The sequence below is a fragment of the Triticum dicoccoides genome, chromosome 4A, assembly GCF_002162155.2.
Source record: "Triticum dicoccoides isolate Atlit2015 ecotype Zavitan chromosome 4A, WEW_v2.0, whole genome shotgun sequence".
Classification (NCBI taxonomy): Eukaryota; Viridiplantae; Streptophyta; class Magnoliopsida; order Poales; family Poaceae; genus Triticum; species Triticum dicoccoides.
The window spans coordinates 508,747,351-508,765,967 of NC_041386.1; the positions used below are offsets into that span (position 1 = coordinate 508,747,351).

Genomic DNA, 18,617 nt, shown 5'->3' on the forward strand with positions numbered 1-18,617 from the left:
CAAAATTTTATTTCTGCAAGAGCTCAGGAGCTTAAAATTGGTTGCTAAGGAGGAGTGGCTCATTGTTGGTGATTTCAACATGATTTGTCGGGCGGAAGATAAGAGCAACAGTAATCTGAACTTGAGGATGATTGGTAGGTTTAAAGCTGTGATTGCTGATCTGGAGCTGCGAGAACTACCTTTGTTGGGGCGGCGTTTCACGTGGTGCAATGAAAAGGAAAAGGCAACCCACACCAGAATCGACAAGATGCTCATGTCCAAGGAGTGGGAGCTGGCTTTTCCCCAGTTACAATTGTCTCCTGCGTCCTCTTCTGTCTCTGACCATTGCCCCCTGGTCCTAAAGAAGATGGATTGTAAAAAGTATAAGGGGTTTTGATTTGAGTCCTTTTGGCTTAAATCGGAAGAGTTCCCTCAGATCGTCTTTCAGGCCCGGAACAAGCATGTTCACTCCCAAGACGCAATCAGGGTCCTTCACACAAAGCTCACCAGGACGGCCAATGCTCTTAAGAAATGGGACAAGGAGAAAAGAAAGGCTAGAAGACTGCAGGAAGACATTGCCAATGAAGTTATTTTTCAACTTGATGTGGCCCAAGAGGACAGAGATCTCTCCTCTGATGAGAGAAACCTGAGAGCTTCCTTAAAAACTAAGCTCCTAGGGTTTGCGGCTATTGAGAGAATCAGGTGGAGGCAGAAGTCCAGATTGCTTGGGATCAAAGTCAATGACGCCAATACAAAGTTGTTCCACTTGAGGGCAAATGGGAGGAGGCGTAAAAACCATATTCCAACACTGGTGGGGCAGCAGGGGGCAAAATCTGAGCACAAGGAAAAAGAAAAGATCCTCTTCGATCATTTTCAGGGCCTTCTGGGTAATATGCAGCCGCGTCGTTTCTGCTTGAATGAGAGCTTCCTCGAGCTCCCCACACCGCAACTGCAGCACCTGGACTGCCAGGTTACCATGGAGGACATCAAGGTGGCTATATGGTCTTTGCATGGCGAAAAGGCACCTGGTCCAGATGGTTTCATTGGTAATTTCTTCAAAGCATGTTGGGATCTAGTGAAAATTGATTTGCTGAAGGCGTTGGAACAGATCTTTGACCTGAAAGGGGACACTTGGAATTTGCTGAACACTGCCCACCTTGTGCTCATCCCAAAGAAGGACGGGGCTGCTACTGCTGGGGATTTCAGACCCCTGAGTTTGATGCATAGCATTGCGAAGATTCTTTGCAAGATATTGGCCAACAGATTGGGTCCGGAATTGGATAGTATTGTCTCCCACAGCCAGAGTGCTTTCATCAAAAAAAGATGCATCAATGACAATTTCCTCTTTGTTCGCAACGTGATTAAGGAGGCACATGTGAAGCGGACTCCCATGCTCTTCATGAAATTGGATATTGCAAAAGCTTTTGACTCTGTGCATTGGGACTACTTGCTTGAGGTGTTGCGGGCCTATGGCTTTGGGCAAAAATGGAGAGACCTTGTGTCCTTGATCTTGGCCACCTCTTCCTCTAGGGTTCTGCTCAATGGAATTCCTGGGAAACCTTTCAGACACAGGCGTGGGCTGTGGCAGGGCGACCCGTTGTCGCCAATGTTGTTCATTCTGGCTCTTGACCCACTCCAAAAGCTCCTTTCCAAAGCCACTGATCTGGGCATCCTTTCCCCAGTTCGCAACAGAGCTGCTTGTCTGCGTGTCAGCTTCTATGCTGATGATGCAGCTTTGTTCATTAATCCTAAGCAAGAGGACATTGTGGGGGTGCAGGCCATTCTTTCGAGGTTTGGGGACATCTCTGGGTTGCAAACGAACCTGCTCAAGACTGTCGCTTACCCCATTAGATGCGAGCAAATTGATATGCCTAGCTTGTTGGCTGACTTTGGGGGTATCCCTGGAAACCTCCCTTGCACCTACCTAGGCTTGCCTCTGAGTATTAGGAAACCAGCCCGGGCTGAATTGCAGCCTACCTTGGATAAACTTGCTGGGCGATTGCAGCCATGGAAAGGGAAGCTCATGACCAAGCTGGGACGGTGCTTGCTTGTAAATTCTATCCTCACAGCAACTCTCACGTACATCCTTACCTCCTTTGATCTGAGTGCTTGGTTCATTAAGAGGATTGACAAGCTGAGGCAGGGCTTTTTGTGGGCTGGCGAAGAGGTTGCCCATGGAGGGAAATGCATGGTGTCCTGAAAAAAAGTGTGTGCTCTGAAGTTGACTAGGGGCCTCGGTATCAAGGACTTAAAATGTTTTGGTAGAGCTCTTCGCTTGCGCTGGCTGTGGATGGAGTGGGACTATGTTCAGAGACCATGGAAGGGGACTCCGGTGCCTTGTGACGACTCTGATAGGGCACTTTTCCAGGCTTGCACTAAGATCACCATCGGGGATGGGTGCTCGGCCAAGTTTTGGAAGGATAGATGGCTGGACGGCGAGTCCCCGGCTATGGTAGCTCCTTTGATGTTCAGATTGGCCTTAAAGAAAAACAGCTTGGTTAAAGACGCCTTGCACAATGGTTGCTGGATGAGAGGATTAATGCGCATGAACTCTCACGAGGAAATCCACCAATTCTTGGGACTTTGGGAGAAGGTCTAAAATGTGCAACTATCAACCTCCAGAGATAGCATTGCCTGGCATCTGTCGGCTGATGGTTCGTACTCGGCACCACGCACAGTTCCTTGGGCGCTTGCACCAACCAGAGCTGGCCAGTGTTTGGAAGGTGAAAACGGATAGGAAAATAAGGTTTTTCCTTTGGCTTCTGCTTCAGAACAGAAACTGGACTGCGGACAGATTGCTTTTGCGCGGATGGCCACATGATCCAAAGTGTAAACTATGTGACTTGGTGATTGAAACGGCGGCACATCTCTCTTTTCAGTGCCCTTATGTGAGGCAGGTGTGGCTTTCGCTGAGCGCTACTCATGCTGACCTCACAGCTACAGCGTTGGCTGCCTCCTCGGTGAACTCCTGGTGGGGCGCTTTGCTCCAGCTCAAGCCCAACAAAACAAGGAACAACTCGCTCTCCATGGCATCTTTCGCTCTTTGGAACATCTGGCTGGAAAGGAACAGAAGAACCATCGATGGAAAGTGCACTTCGGCAGCTGATGTTGCCAGGCTTGCTAGTGATGACTTTCGCCTCTTAGTTGAGGCATGTGGGGGTTAGGCTTAGGTGTTGGGCGACAGGGTTGTTCATGGCCCTCTTGCCTGTTTTGGTTACTCCTTCTCTGTAAGCTGATCTTCAGCTGATGTACAGTTGTTCCCTCCTCTTAATGCAATGGCAGAGCTCCTGCTGGTTCGGTTCAAAAAAAAATTATGATACTCAATGGACCACTAGAGTGGAATACAGTTTTAATTGAGAGTTTTGTTGATTTAAACTTGATTCCAAAAGATTATATGCTGGTGTTTGTTGTTGGTTGAGTTATTGAGTTTGCGGGTTATCCTCCGGTGCATGTATAGCCGAGAATCCAACCCATATTATGTAATTTTGGTATCAAACTCGGGCGGCAAAACATGTATGACAATGACAATAGCTTTAGCAACGTATGTTTTTTTTAGCAAAAAGATCCCTCTCCCTACGATTTCATATAAAGAAATCAACTGATCTTTTACAAGCAACTGCACTACAACTACTCCTTCCGTCCCAAAATAAATGCTTCAACTTTAATACAACTTTGTACTAAAGTTAGTACAAAGTTAAGACACTTATTTCGAGACGGAGGGAGTATATACTTATCAAGCAATAATTTCGTCTCTTTTCACATTTCAATTACCAATAGACCAATACAAGCAGTCAAGCACTACAGAAGCACTAACATAGATGTTCCATCCAGTTATTTACATGGTATATACAGGTTCTTCAGCAGGCATCCAAGCCCAGGCACAGCCAAGTTTGAAGGCATATTCACTTTGCAGAGTATATTCTGCAAGAGGTTCCGCGGGTTCATATATGGTATGAGAACGATGAGGTCAAGGAGTAGGGGATCCGGGTTAGAGCGGCAGGCTGCGGCTGGAGCTTGTGGATGTCCCTCACGATGTCGAACACTGCTTCGGGCTGCGCTAGCTTCAGCGCATTGCGGGAGTACCTCCTGAGCTCGTCAGTTTCTGTGGTAAACCATCGGGCAACTTGTCTTGCAGCTTCACCTGCGTCCTTACAGAACACACCGGCGCCGTTATCGACCACGTAAGGCACATTCCCTACTTCCTGAATGATAAGAGATAAGGGCTAAATGTTAGCTAGAGACATATTTGATGAGATCTCGGTGGAAGCTAAGTAATCACTAGTCAATGACAATGGCAACAAGCAGTCACTCTCAGATGGCCTACCAATAACGGAAATATAATCAGCACTCGTAGTCACCACGCAAAAAGAAGAAAATTGAGCTACTCTAGTCTAGATTGTCTGGACCAACTAAAATATTTTTTTAGCTGACTAAAATCCTTTTGATAGGGTCCTATAATTGTATGATTCAAAACTACTGCAGTGGCACAAGCATAGACCTGTCCGGGTATGAAATCGTTGAGAATAATTGGAAGTCCTCTTATCAAGGCTTCTGCAATTGTGCCAGGGCCAGCCTGCAAGTGCCACAACAATGCATCAGTCAGATCACTAATGAAGAGTCAAAAGGCATAGCATATACATCCTCCGTCTTTAAATATAAGCCCTTTTAGAGATTTCAACACGGACATACGGATATATTTTAAAGTGTAGATTTACTAATTTTGCTCCGTATGTAGTCCATATTGAAAAAATCTATAGAAAAACTTATATTTAGAAACGGAGGGAGTATATCTGCAAGAAGGAACCTTGATTACCTTAGTGATGATGCAGTCGCAAGCGCCCATCCACTTCTCCATCTGCTTCTCGAACCCTCTAATCTGAAGACAAAACGCTCGAAAAGTTCAGTCAGCACCAACCAAACAATCACTTGTAGCATAGTGAGGCATCCATCTGAAATGCGCATCTTAGATTCGGCATCTGCAATGGTACCTTGACAGGGACCTTCCATGGCAGGGACAGCAAGGTGGACCGCAGCGCCTGATTCCTGCCGCATATGACCACGACCTGCCCGACCGGCCGGCGTCTCCGGTGATCGTAGAGCTCGTGGCCGAGGGCCTTGGCCGTCTCCTCCACCGGGCCCATCCCTTCACCGCCTCCCATCAGTAGAACAGCAGGCAGTTCAGGGTGCAGGCCAAGTTCTTTCCTCAGCCCATCCTGTCAACCAACCAAGCAGAGTTCAAGAGCTGATTGGACCCGGCAATGGCAGAAGAATGCGAAGGTCGAAGACATGCCGACCTTGTCGAGCACGGCGCGGCAGAAGGATGGCCTGATCGGCAGCCCGTACACGCGGATTTGTGACGGGTCGAGCCCGCGGGTCAGGGCCCTCTTCACCACCTCGGCCGAGGGGCAGTAGCACCTCGTCACGCCGTGGTGGAACCTGCCAAGTTCGTGGTTTCAGATGCTACTCCTGAATCCTGATCAGTCAAGAAAATCCCCAGTTTGCACCGTGCCGGTTGGTTACCATGTCGGGTGGCAGGTGTTGAGGTCGGTGATGACGGTGAAGAACGGGACCTTGGGCTGCAGGCTCTGCCACTTGAGCACCCACAGCGGGATGTGCTGCATGAGTGGGTGCACGCTGATGATCACGTCCGGCTTGTACTTCATCATCCCGGCCACCACCTCGCTGAAGCAAAACAAAATTCATAATTCAAGAACCTCAACAAGGCCATTCCGTGAATCGAGTGTGGCTGGAATTCGTACTTGGCGTAGAGGTAGGCGAGGGCGGTGAGGTACATTCCGTGAACCCAGCGCGGGGAGGTGCCATGGAAGGCCACCTTCCAGAGCCGGACATGGCGGATCATGAACTTGTACGACCGCTCCATGTCGTTCAGCGGCCAGCCGCCGTACTCTTTCCCCAAATCCCTGACGAACACCTGCGCCGACCAGCCAGCAGCAAACCAAATTTAATTTAACAAAATGACATTTTGGAGAGCGAAACTGAAGGTCCAACTTCGGAGAGCAGAGGTTAAGGCTTGTAGGACCTGGTAGGCGTCGCCGAAATCGAGGCGGAAGGCGTCGCGGAGAGCCTCGGCGGAGGCGCGGTGGCCGCCGCCGGTGTCGCTCATGAGGATGAGCACGTTCCTCACCGCCTTCCCACTTACGCTGCCGTCGGTGGCGGGGGTGCGGGAGAGGGAAACGCTCCCAGTGGCCTCGGCGAGCGCGGCGGCGAGGCCTTCGCCGGGAATCCCGTCGTAGAAGGCGCAGCGAAGGGGCTTGTGGAGCTGGCGGCCCCCGCCGAGCATTGCGTTGCGCATGGAGCGCCGGTGGCTGGGGACCGAGATCACCATGGCGCCGCTCCTTGGGTCCTATGAGCTCGTCGTAGACTGCGAGCCTGCCCTTTGCCGTCGGCCTGAAGCGAAGACGCGGGCGGGGAAGAGCGCTTTATTCGAGCTCTTGTGTGGATGTATTTCACTTCACCCCCTGATGTAAGTCATATTTGCTTACTCTGTGGAGGAATCTACCGTGTAATATTCCTTTTCCAGGAGCTGTTTAGGACTTATCAGTAATTATGCTCATGCGTAAGGGTGCACGTAGAAAAGGGTGAGTTTGGCTGGTGACTGCAAGGTAAAGTAGAAGCGGACAAGGCAACTCGACTACCACCATGGGATGGGAGGGGGGAACGGAACGGCTGGATGATTGCTTGGAGCAGCGTGCTGAGCGGGAGGCGAGAGGATGATTCTGCGAGAGATGCTCGAATTATGCCGTGCCGCCTCTTGTTCACTGATCACTTTAGGCTTCTTTAAGTCGTCTCCCAGAATCCACACAAGATTGTGGAGAAATGTTTTTCATGGTAAATCATGTCCGCCGAATGACTAGTTTAATTGACGAGTATGGCAAATCCATATCGGTTCATATTTTTTACCAGAGAATTGTCATGCTTGCAAGCTAAAATTATCGTCACCGAGCCAATATAAATTGCTGAAGAAAACGTTAGATTTGCCATGCCTATTTTCGATGTTATATTCTAAGATAGAGTGTATAATGGTTATGTATACCCCTAGTAAATTTATATACAAAATATAATAGGTTCCATGAAAAGTACTAAGGCTCTTTTTGATTTATAAGGGCATGTACAATGGGCACACTAGTATACAAGTGCCCCAGACTCCATGTATGAAATAAAAATTTGAAGCACTACATCCACAAAACCCATCATGGTCCCCTTCCCTACCTTCTCTTTCCCTATCTTCCTCTGGTCCAGCCAATAGCGACCCATTCCATCTCTTTTTCTCCATCGCTTTTGCATCATTCTTCTCTTTCTCTCCTTCATTTTTGCTGGAGCGTCGGTCTCCTCTACAGGATCCCGTTCGGCTCTGCAGGTAGCTAGCTTTTTTTTTTGCTTTTCTCTCCACGCGGCAACGCGTCCAACATGGTAGGCCGGGGCACTAGTCCAGCATGGAGTGTTGGCCATGCCCTAAGCCCTAGGACTTTTTTACTCCCAACTAATAAGTCGCTAGTTCCTAAAAAGTCCCTACCTTTTTGGTTTCTGAAACTAAACATGGACTAAAAGACCATGTTACAACTAAAAGTCTCAATAAGACTCTTCCTCAGGGTCTTCTTTCATAAGTCTCAAATGCTCACTTTAAGTCCCTATAAGTCCCTCCTGTTTGGTTTAGATGGGACTAAAAGAGACTTTTTAAAGTCCCTACACCAATAAATTCCTATAAACAAACACCCCCTAATACTGGAACAATTTTTTTCCTAAACAAGTTCCTATTTTACTCAATTCCCTTTAAAATAATACTACTCCCCTTGTAAAGAAATATAAGAGCATTTAGATCACTACTTTAATGATCTAAACGTTCTTATATTTCTTTATCGAGGGAGTATATTTTATACACTAGTTTATTAGGGTAGTTATTTGCCATTAATCATATAGATTTTGACGATCTTAACTGGACAGTGAGAGGAACTGGAGGAACTACTGGCAGGAGTGTAGTACCTAGCTGTTGGTATCTATTCTCAGTGGTCTACGTTTGTGAAGACAATATCTGAGCCCCAAGGAGAGAAGAGGACTAGATTCGCCGAAGAACAAGAGAGTGCTAGAAAGGATGTGTAGCATGCATTTGGTGTGCTCCAATATCACTAAGCTATTGTTCAGCACGATGCTAGAAAATGGAGCACTAGCACTACGTGGGAGGTGATGCCATGTTGTGTGATCATGCACAACATGATCATAGTAGGATGAGCATGATGACAGTATGACCAAGGGTGGGATTACCGGGGTGAGTTGGTTGAGCCTGAAGGCAGAGCGGGAAAGTTTGCACAGATCATCCATTTTCATGATGAAATGCATTATCAAGCAACTCACATTCAACTTCAAGATGATTTGATTGAGCATGTGTGGACTCACATAGTAAATCAATAGTTGTATTTGCTCTTTTCCCTTCATTTTTTCTATAATCTTACATTTATATGGTTGTAAAACTATGCGATTTCTATTTATTTGGTTGTAAGCTATCTGACTTATTTGTTTAATAACATGCGATGTTCCATTCATTTGTGTATTTGTTGTAAATGTCTAAATATCTAAAATGAAAAAAATTAGATATAAAAATGACGGTGATGACCAAATGGGTCACCCCGTTGGGCGCACTTACTGGAAAAGAGCGGACAAGGGGTGGACGCCACCGTCCCTCTTGGCCACCCGAAAGAATAAGAAGCGGACAAATTCCGCGTCCGTTTGGGTCGGCCTATTAGGCCAACTCTAACGTATAGACCTAAATGGGCGCGGGTTTTGTCCGCATTTTGTTCGTTGAAGTCGGTAGTATGGGCGGGATTCACCTCTTGTCCATGCATTTTTGGGCATTGCACCCAACTGGTAGACCCGTTTGGTCCACCTCTCCCCTTTTTTGCAAAATTTGTAAATTTGGACATTCTAACATATAAATCGAATAAAAAATGAAAATAAAACATTGCACATTATTAAACAAATAAGTCACATAGTTTTTACAACACAATAAATAAAAACCACAAGCTTACGACCAAATGAATTTAAAATTATGGTAGATACATTGAACAAAGAGCAGCTACATCTATTGGTTTCCTATGTGAGTCCACCTATACTCGATCAAATCATCTTGAAGTTGAATGTGAGTAGTCCAATGACACATTTCTTGATGAAATTGGGTGTACTGCACATACGTTGTCGCTCCATCCTCAGGCTTAACGTTTTCACCTTGTTAACCCCACCCTTCGTCAAAGAGGTTGTCATCACGCTCATCCTCTATGATCATGTTGTGCATGATCACAGAAGCAGTAATCACCTTGCACATCCTTCGAGTTCTCCATGTTCTAGAAGGATACCGAACAATAGCCCATCGAGATTGGAACACACCAAAAGCATGCTCCACATCCTTTCTTGCACTCTATTATTATTTGGGAAACCTAGCCCTCTTCTTTCCTACGGACTCGGAGATTGTCTTGACAATCGTAAACCACTCAGGATAGATACCATCAGCTAGGTAGTATCCTTTGTTGTATTGGTGGTCACTGACCTCAAAGTTGACATATGGGTATTGGCCTTCCGAAAGCCTCGCGAACACCGGAGAGTGCTGAAGCACATTGATGTCATTGTAAGAACCTGCCATGCCAAAAAAGAGTGCCAAATCTGGAGATCTTGTGATGCCATTGCTTCAATTATGACTGTGCAGGCTTTAACATGCCCCTTATATCGCCTCTGCCAAGCAAATGGCAGGGCCGGCCCTGAGGGGGGGGGCAACAGGGGCGGCCGCCCCGGGCCCCCAAGATCCAAGGGGCCCCCTCCCAGGTACACCATGCAATATAGCCCACGATCAGGACTTCATCGTCCAACCCTTTTCCTTTCGATCGCATTAACGTGATAGTGTGCCTGGCCCAACGCACGCACCCCCTTGTGTTTTCCGCCGCCGACGCCCATCGCTCACACCAAACTACAATCCCTTTGCCTAAAAAAACTACAATCCCTAATCGCAGTAGGGCAATCGCGGCCGACGCCGCAGCGGCGGCGACGAAGGAGTAGCTCGCAATTAGGCTTGTCGTCAGGCTCCGGTAAGGTATGCTTTGCTCCTTTTTTATCTAATCTTGTGAGGTTGTATCATTCTATGGAGTTTGAGATTTCGGCCCTTCTTATTCACAGCAAAAGAAATTGTTGTCACCGTGAGCAGGATTTTCCCTTGTCAGTCAAAACTAGGAGCAGTGCTATTATTGTTCGATTACGAATTATTTACCGACAGCACTGTTGACTCTAGTAGCGTACTAGTCAATAGGTTATGTTTAGACAAGTCAAGAGGCACAATGTTTTTGTTAATTTGTTATTGTAAACTTTGGTGGAAGCGTTGAATCCTTTGCTCGGGTCGCATCTATATTTATATCATATGTGTACCGTGGCTTACAAGAGATCGAGAGGATCAAGAGAAATCGGGATCGATCGTTACAGGAGATCAGGGAGGTTACAACAGAAGAAGAGATAGAAAGACACAAGTTTAAAACACCTCTCCTACCTCTATACAATATCATCTAACACTCCCCCTCAATTTAAACCTCAAGAAACTTTCGCGAGATTAAGATTGTACTTGAACTCATCCAACCTCCTCATAGTAAGGGGTTTTGTGAAGCCATCAGCAAGTTGATCTCTAGTAGGTATAAACCGAATGTCAAGTAGCCTTCGAGCTACCCTTTCTCTAACAAAGTGGAATCAACCTCAATATGCTTGGTACGTGCATGAAAAATAGGATTAGCTGACAGATAAGTTGCACCAATATTATCACACCACAATCTAGCAGCTTGTGGAGTCTTGATTCCAAGTTCATAGAGCAATGTTTGTATCCACATTACTTCTGTTGTAGCATTAGCCAAAGCCTTATACTCAGCCTCTGTACTTGATCTTGAGACAGTAGCCTGTTTTCTTGCACTCCAAGACACAAGATTAGTTCCCAGAAACACAACAAAACCACATGTAGATCTTCTATCATCAGCACACCCTGCCCGGTCTGCATCAGAATAGGCAGTAACAAGTAGAGGAGACTTGGTAATCTGAAGCCCAAGTCCTTCAGAAAATTTTAGATACCTTAAAATCCTCTTGACTGCAGTCCAGTGAGTTGTTCTAGGTGCATGTAAATACTGACATACCTTATTCACAGAGTAAGAAATATCAGGACGTGTAAGGGTCACATACTGCAAAGCACCCACAACACTTTTGTAATTAGTTGCATCTTCTGGTCCAAGTGCTTCTCCACTCTCAATTGTAAGTTTTCCAGAAGTTGAAATTGGTGTACTCACAGGTTTACAATTGTACAAACCTACCCTCCTGAGTATATCAGTTGTATATTTTTCTTGTGTAAGAAGTATACCATCCTTGATCTGCTTCACTTCTATGCCAAGAAAATAGTGAAGATCTCCCAAGTCCTTGAGAGCAAACTCTAACTTTAAATCTTTAAGCAAACAAGTGGTAGCATCTGAACTTGAGCTTGCAACAATTATATCATCAACATAAACAAGCACAAATATCGTAATAGTGTCTTTATGATAAAAGAATAGTGAGGTATCTGCTTTGGATGGTGTAAACGCAAGTTGTTGTAACTGCATGCTCAATCTTGAGTACCAGGCTCTAGAGGCCTGTTTCAAACCATATAAGGCCTTATCCAACTTACAGACATGATGAGGTGTGCTTTGGTTTTTCATATCCAGGTGGCTGCCACATGAACACTTCTTCCTCAAGAACACCATGAAGAAACGCATTCTGAACATCTAGCTGATGTAAAATCCAACCTCTGAAAATAGCAATAGACAATACAAGTCGAATAGTGGCTGCCTTAACAACAGGACTAAACGTATCTTCATAATCAATACCAAATCTCTGCTTAAAACCTTTGGCAACTAATCTAGCCTTGTATCTGTCTATGCTTCCATCAGGTTTTCTTTTTATTTTATATACCCATTTGCAATCTATAACATTGCTACCTTTCTTTAGAGGTACTAAGTGCCAAGTTCTATTTTTCATGAGAGCATCATATTCATTATCCATAGCCTCCTTCCATTATTTATGAGCTAGAGCATCATGCAAATTATTTGGTTCTCCAACACTACTAAGAAAAGCACGTTTGACTCTGTCATATCGTACCGTACCATCAGTATACTCCTTTTCTTTGATAATACCTGACTATGACCGAGTGTGTCGACGAGGAGGCTGAACTGGTGCTGCTGACGTAGCCACAGGAGATCCAGAAGCAGTAGACACCTCCACAGAAAATCCAGGTACTAGATCCAAGGCAGATTCTGCCCCTGTAGCGGATCCTGACGCTGCTGACGCGGGTGTCCCCCTGGCAGCAGTCGCGCCAATCGCTGCATCGTCCCCGCCCGTGCCTGGGCTGGCGGGCTCCACCCGGGAGAGGCTGTCGGCCACATGCGTACCGGAGCCCGCGCCTCGGCCCACGCCTGGGCTGGTGAGCTCCTCCTGGTGGCGGCTGTCGGCCACGCGCGCACATGCGCCCATGCCTGGGCGGACGGTCTCACCGAATCGCGAGGCGAGACAGGCGGAGTCTGCCTAGTCAGCCACCCGTGCGCCAATGGACGCATGCAGGGGAGGCATATCCTCCTGCGATCGCGCGCCACCAGAGACAGACGGGCTGATGCGAGGATCTGCATGGGATCCAGCGCTGCTGCCAACCGCATCAGCATGGGATCTCGTGTTGTTTCGTCCAGATCTGCAATGACGACCACAATCTGCATAATTACAATTTTCTTTGGAATTTTCCACATGATCAGCTTTATTTAATTCACCCCCATGATCCGGAAGCAAGGCTATTTCAGCACAAAGAAGGGAGCCTGCGTTGGGATTAAGTTTGGCAAAAGGAAACAAAGTTTCGTCAAAAACAACATCCCTTGAAATATAGATATGTCCAGTGGCAATTTCAAGGCACTTATAGCCTTTGTGAAGATTACTATAGCCAAGAAACACACATTGAGTAGAACGAAGCTCGAGTTTATGGCGATTGTATGGACGAAGATTGGGATAGCATGCACACCCAAAGATTTTCAGAGAGTTGTAATTAGGTTTTTGATGATAGAGGCGTTCCAAAGGAGTAGAGTTGCCAATGACTTTGCTAGGCAAACGATTAATAAGATATGTGGCAGTGATGAAGGTTTCATCCCAATATTTGAGAGGCATGGAAGCATGAGCAAGCAAAGAGAGACGAACTTCAACAATGTGACGATGTTTACGCTCGGCGGAGCCGTTCTGTTGATGGGCATGAGGGCATGACACATGATGTGCAATGCCTATGCTACGAAAGGAGTTGAGCTTCTCATACTCTCCTCCCCAGTCACTTTGAACTGTCAAAAATTTTCTGTCAAAGTGGCATTCGACAAGTTTTTGAAACTCTTGAAATACAGAGAAAACTTTAGATTTATGCTTGAGTAAATAAATCCAAGTGAATTTACTATAATCGTCAATGAAACTGACATAGTATTTTTTTTCTTCCAAAGGAGTCTCGGGCATAGCCCCATACATCACTGAAAATAAGCTCTAAAGGAGCATGATATATACTATCGGACCTAGGATAGGGAAGTTGGTGACTCTTGGCACATTGACAAGCTTCACAAACCGAATCACTAACATGGCTATGTGACAAAGAAAGGTTGCCTTTATTGACTACTTGCTTAACTAGGACTGAAGAAGGATGTCCTAATCGTTGATGCCACCTTACCAAAGAGGGCTTGATGGCGGAGTAGACCTGACGATGCTTGCAACTAAGTGCTCCGGATGTGATGGGGTAGAGGCCTCCAATACATTTCCCGTGGTGTAGAAGTTCCCTCGTTACCCGATCCTTGATAAAAAAATAACGAGGGTGAGTTTCAAAGAAGATGTTATTATCAGTGGCTAAACGAGACATAGAGGCAAGGTTTTTATCAGCTTGAGGAACATGAAGGACATCTTTGAGGACTAGATCACGTTTAAGCATAGGGGGATTAATATAAGCTTGACCAATGTGTTGAATATCCATACCTCCGCCGCTTGCGGTATGAATCTGATCATGGCCGTGGTACTGTTCACGGAGGGCAAGTTGCTCCAGCTCACTTGTGACATGGTCTGTGGCACCGGAGTCAACATACCAGACGCCATCTCCTCCTTGCTCACGCATGGCTGCAGCAACATGGCGAGCATCGGGCACATAGTTCTCATTGAACCGGTGCCAGCAATCCATCACCTCATGGCCGGCCTTCTTGCAGAGTTGACAGCGAGGGCGGCCACGAGAGGAGGAGGGAGGGCGGCAGCTGTTGTTGTTGTTGAAGCCACCAACCCCTGATCGGTTGCCGGTGTTGTTGTAGCTGCTGCCGCCGGCGTTGTTGAAGTTGTTGTTGTAGCCGATGTCGCCATGAGCGTTGCCACACCCGCACCCATTGCCGCGTTGCGCGTGGTGGCTGCACCCACGGCCGCGTCCACGCGAGGCGGCATTGGCAGAGGACTGGCGAAAGGTTGCGCCATGAAGGAGACTGAGGCGGGCGTCGAAGCTGAGGAGCTGGCTGTACAACTCCTGAACAGTGATGGGCTCAACCCGGGCAGCAAGGGCCGAGACGACTGGATTGTAATCCATGTCTAGTCCGGCTAAGATTTTGGACACGATCTTCGGATCGAAGAGCGCAGTAGCAGTGCAGGCAACTTCATCGGTAAGGCTCTTAATTTTTCCAAGGTATTCGGCCATAGTCATGTTACCTTTTTGGATATTCGTGAACTCGATGCGTGTATTGATAGCTTGGGCTTGGCTCTGGCCGGCGAACATGTCGTGGATGGCAAGCCAGACTTCAGCCGGCATCTGGAGCGTGGTGACTTGAGCAAGGATGTCGCGGGAGAGGGAGCCCTTCAGGTAGCCTTGGAGCTGTTGCTGTTGTGCAAACCAAAGGGATCGTGCAGAGTTCAGTACCTGTTCTTCTTTGCCGTCCTTGGTAATGGTGAGGGTGGCCGGCGGTGTCGGACTCTTCGCGTCGAGATGATGCTCCATCTGCGCGCCCTTGATCTGGGGTAGGACGATGGCCTTCCAGAGCAGGAAGTTGCCCCTCGTCAGCTTCTCTTGCGGCGGCGATCCGAGGAAGGAGTTGGTGGAGGTGGAGGTGGACGATGACGCAAAGGTGGAGGAGGTGTCGGTGGTGAGCGCACCCATGGTGCTAGCCGTCATGGCGGCGGCGGTGGTGGACATGGTTGCGGTCGCCTAGGTAGCTAGATGCAATCTCTATCCGATCTATCGAGGAAGAGGCTCTGTTACCATGTAAACTTTGGTGAAAGCGTTGAATCCTTTGCTCGGGCCGTATCTATATTTATATCACATTTGTACCGTGGCTTACAAGAGATCGAGAGGATCGAGATTGATCGTTACAGGAGATCAGGAAGGTTACAACAGAAGAAGAGATAGAAAGATACAAGTTTAAAACACCTCTCCTCCCTCTATACAATATCATCTAACAGCTATGACTGACACTTACGTAAATTAGAAAATGTTAGTAGCACAAAATACGTCGGAAGCACATTTTGATTCTGAGTAATATTCCCTTCGTCCCATAATGCAAGACGTTTTTTGACTGTAGTGTAGTGCAAAAAAACCTTCTTATATAATGGGGTGGAGGGACTAGATCATAATGGGCATCTTGTAATTCGGAAATTTACAAAATCAACACATGACAAAAATGTGGTGGAGGATAGAACACCTACTAAATCTGAATGAAAACGAAGAGTTTAAGTAGTTGTGTTCCACGATTGAGTATTGGACGATATCTACGGAAGCAGGATTAACCAGTAAGTTAGGTTGAATTCTTTACAAAAAATTAACTTGATGATCAATTCCATGGGTTTGATGCTGTAAAACTATTATCTATGAGGTTTTGGGGTTGCGCCCCATTTAGGAGAAAATTTCATGGTAATATATACATATCTACTTATTCAGTTTTGGATGCAATTTCACTGTTTTTTTCGCAAAGGGGTTGTACCACAGCCTCTGCATTTTTAGTGTTTATTGATAACATTTCACTAATACATATATTGAACATGATTTTGATATGTACATTAAAGGGGCCCCATGTTCTGGTTTCGTCACGGGCCCCTGAATTCTCAGGACCGGCCCTGGCAAATGGTCAGTTCTTACACTCCCAGTGCATACAATCTATGCTTCCAAGCATTCTCGAAAAGCCTCTTGATTCATTTATGGCTAACAACCGGGTTGTATCCGCATCCACATCATTTGGTTCTACCAAGTACACTGGGCCAAACACTGCGACCACAACTTTGTAGAAAATTTACAATGCCTCAAGGCATGTGGACTCACTCATGCGGACATACTCATCCACAAGATCACCAGGAATTCTATATGCAAGCATCTGAACAGTTGTGGTACATTTCTGATAAGAGGAGAAGTCAATATTTCCAAGGGTATCAGGCTTGCATTTGAAGGAATCATCATATCCCATCACTCCCTTCCAAATACGGTTGAACAAATGTCTCACCATCCGGAAGCATTGCTGAAAAAGCATGGCGGAGAATAGTGGTTCCTTGACCTCGAAACAATCGTTGTAGAGTAGGCAATGACCGCCTTCTCTCTTACTATTCAACCCTGAAGCATGGCACATGATCGATCCTCTAAACAATGGTCGCTAACTTGAAATGTGCTCATTGACGACCAAAGTAGCAAGCACAACATCCTCATCGCCCTTATCTTCAGACGATGAACATAGGGTGTTACTGTAAAAAAAACATCTGAGCTATCCACCATGATCCTTCAGAGTGACAAATTTGTACCTCATTAGACGGAGGCTGGGGTGGAGGAGCCTTGGCCTAGCAAACGTCCCACACCTTGTGGGCTGCGACCGAGGCAGGCGTGGACGATTTGCGACCATTGAAGGGCATCGTCCTTAGCCCATTCAGGCGGCAGGTCTGTCGAAGCCTGTGTCCTCCGGCGGTGACCGTGGAGGTAGAGATTGTATGCTGAGGGTTGCCGGTGAGCCTACGTAGGTGGGCCTTGTAGTACTCCGGCGGCGGCGAGAAGTGGCCACGATGCCGGCAAGAGTGGGCGTCGATGAATGCAGTGGCGATGGGGCCATCGGTGGATGAGGTAGCGAGGGCTAGGGTAATGGGGAAGAGGCCGGAATTGGGTGGCGACAACGAGGGCAATGAGGCCAGGGTGTTTGGGGGAAGGGCAATGTTCGTTGTGCCACGGACGGGCGGTCAGGGAGGCGTCGCGTTGTGTCTGCGCGGACGCAAACTCGACCCAAATTAGGGCCGAAAATGGATCGAGGTGGACAAAAAATGAACATCTGTCTGTTTTAATCGATGCGTTGGGCCGTTTTTTTATCAGCGCGGGTCCAAATAGACAAGGGCGGACGAAATTTATCCTTAGGTTGGAGTTGGCCTTAGCTCCTGCACACTTTCCTAAGCTGCTCTCGTCATGTGATGCATCCAAATCCAGCTGAAATCCCTGTTTTTACCATTTCAAATTTTATTTCACGATCTGACCCTTTTGATAAATGATAACGCTAAAATTATGGTGTTTATGTCCTACCTAAACATGTTAAACTTACCAGTGTTTCTTCTTTGACTAGATAAGTGATCATGGGCACGCGTTAGGGCATGTATAAGGGTGCTATTTTAGGAGTGCCACGTAGGATAAATGATGAGGTGGAGAAGAGAGAACTCGCAAGAAAAGGCTTGTCTTCTCTTAGAGATGATCTCTACAATATGTCTCACCACGTTTTTAGGATTAGCTAGTTATTGAAGATAAGGCTAAGAGATAACCCATTGTAGACACTTTTTTGTCATCTCTAAATTATATGCAAGATTTTGGATAAAACTACCTTATCAACCATTGTACATGCCCTTAGACGCCAAGACGTGACGTTTGTTCGGCAGAAACGCTAACGGCCATAACGTTTCCGATAAAGGGGGAATTTGATTATTTGCCACCCCTTACTTGGTACATTGACTATTTGCCACTCTTTACTTTGTATTTGATCTGGTGACACTCTTTACCTGGGTGTTTGATATTTTGCCCCCTGTCAGACGGGTCCCACAACAAAAGACAAACTTACCCTTACCTCTCAATTGATTAGGAACAGAGGAGCGCTCGCTCGATCTCATCCCCTATGTCGCACGCGAGGCTCTGGTGCTACTGGGCGGCAGCGGCCCTGGTGGTACTCGACGGCGGCGGCCCCGGTGAGTCCCTCTCTCCCGCTCCCTTCCTCTCTCCCGTTCCATCCCTCTCTCCCGCTCATCTCCCCTGCGGCGGCGGCCCTAACCAGCAGGCGGAGCGATGGCGGAAGGAGAGACTGCAATACTAGGGGCAGCGGCAACAGGCCAAGAAGGGCTAGCGAGGAGCAACAAGGGCCGACAGGGAGTAGCAAGAAGGTTCAGGAGAGGAGTGCAGCAAGAGTTCATCCCTTCCCCTGTGTAATGTTTGGTCAAATAGGTATAAGGGTATAATAGTCCTCTATTTTGTTCATTTATGTTGTCTATTATTTTTAAAGTTTGTTTTTGTGTTGAAAAGTGGCAAAAGATCAAAGTCCAAAATAAAAAGTGTCATAAAATCAATTACAAAGTACGGGATGGCAAATTAATTATCA

General features: G+C 46.8%; 1 protein-coding gene across 1 annotated transcript; it reads right to left on the reverse strand.

The window, feature by feature from the left end:
* Nucleotides 1-3,563: 3,563 nt before the first annotated feature.
* Nucleotides 3,564-6,394, reverse strand: LOC119286449 (probable monogalactosyldiacylglycerol synthase 2, chloroplastic). The gene is made up of 8 exons (XM_037565828.1): nucleotides 6,020-6,394; nucleotides 5,739-5,911; nucleotides 5,500-5,661; nucleotides 5,274-5,415; nucleotides 4,968-5,192; nucleotides 4,793-4,855; nucleotides 4,478-4,552; nucleotides 3,564-4,181 (listed from the first exon to the last, which is right to left on the reverse strand). The coding sequence occupies exons 1-8, from the start codon at nucleotides 6,323-6,325 to the stop codon at nucleotides 3,921-3,923; spliced, it is 1,407 nt and encodes a 468-aa protein (XP_037421725.1). The 5' UTR covers nucleotides 6,326-6,394; the 3' UTR covers nucleotides 3,564-3,920.
* Nucleotides 6,395-18,617: the final 12,223 nt, after the last annotated feature.

Excerpts from the sequence above, each read along its gene's own strand:
- LOC119286449 (XM_037565828.1), bottom strand. The coding sequence starts at position 6,325 with ATGGTGATCTCGGTCCCCAGCCACCGGCGCTCCATGCGCAACGCAATG. Across the intron at positions 5,416-5,499 it reads AACACCTGCCACCCGACATG|GTTCCACCACGGCGTGACGA; the intron begins GTAACCAACCGG and ends CGAACTTGGCAG. Across the intron at positions 4,856-4,967 it reads CATGGAAGGTCCCTGTCAAG|ATTAGAGGGTTCGAGAAGCA; the intron begins GTACCATTGCAG and ends TTTTGTCTTCAG.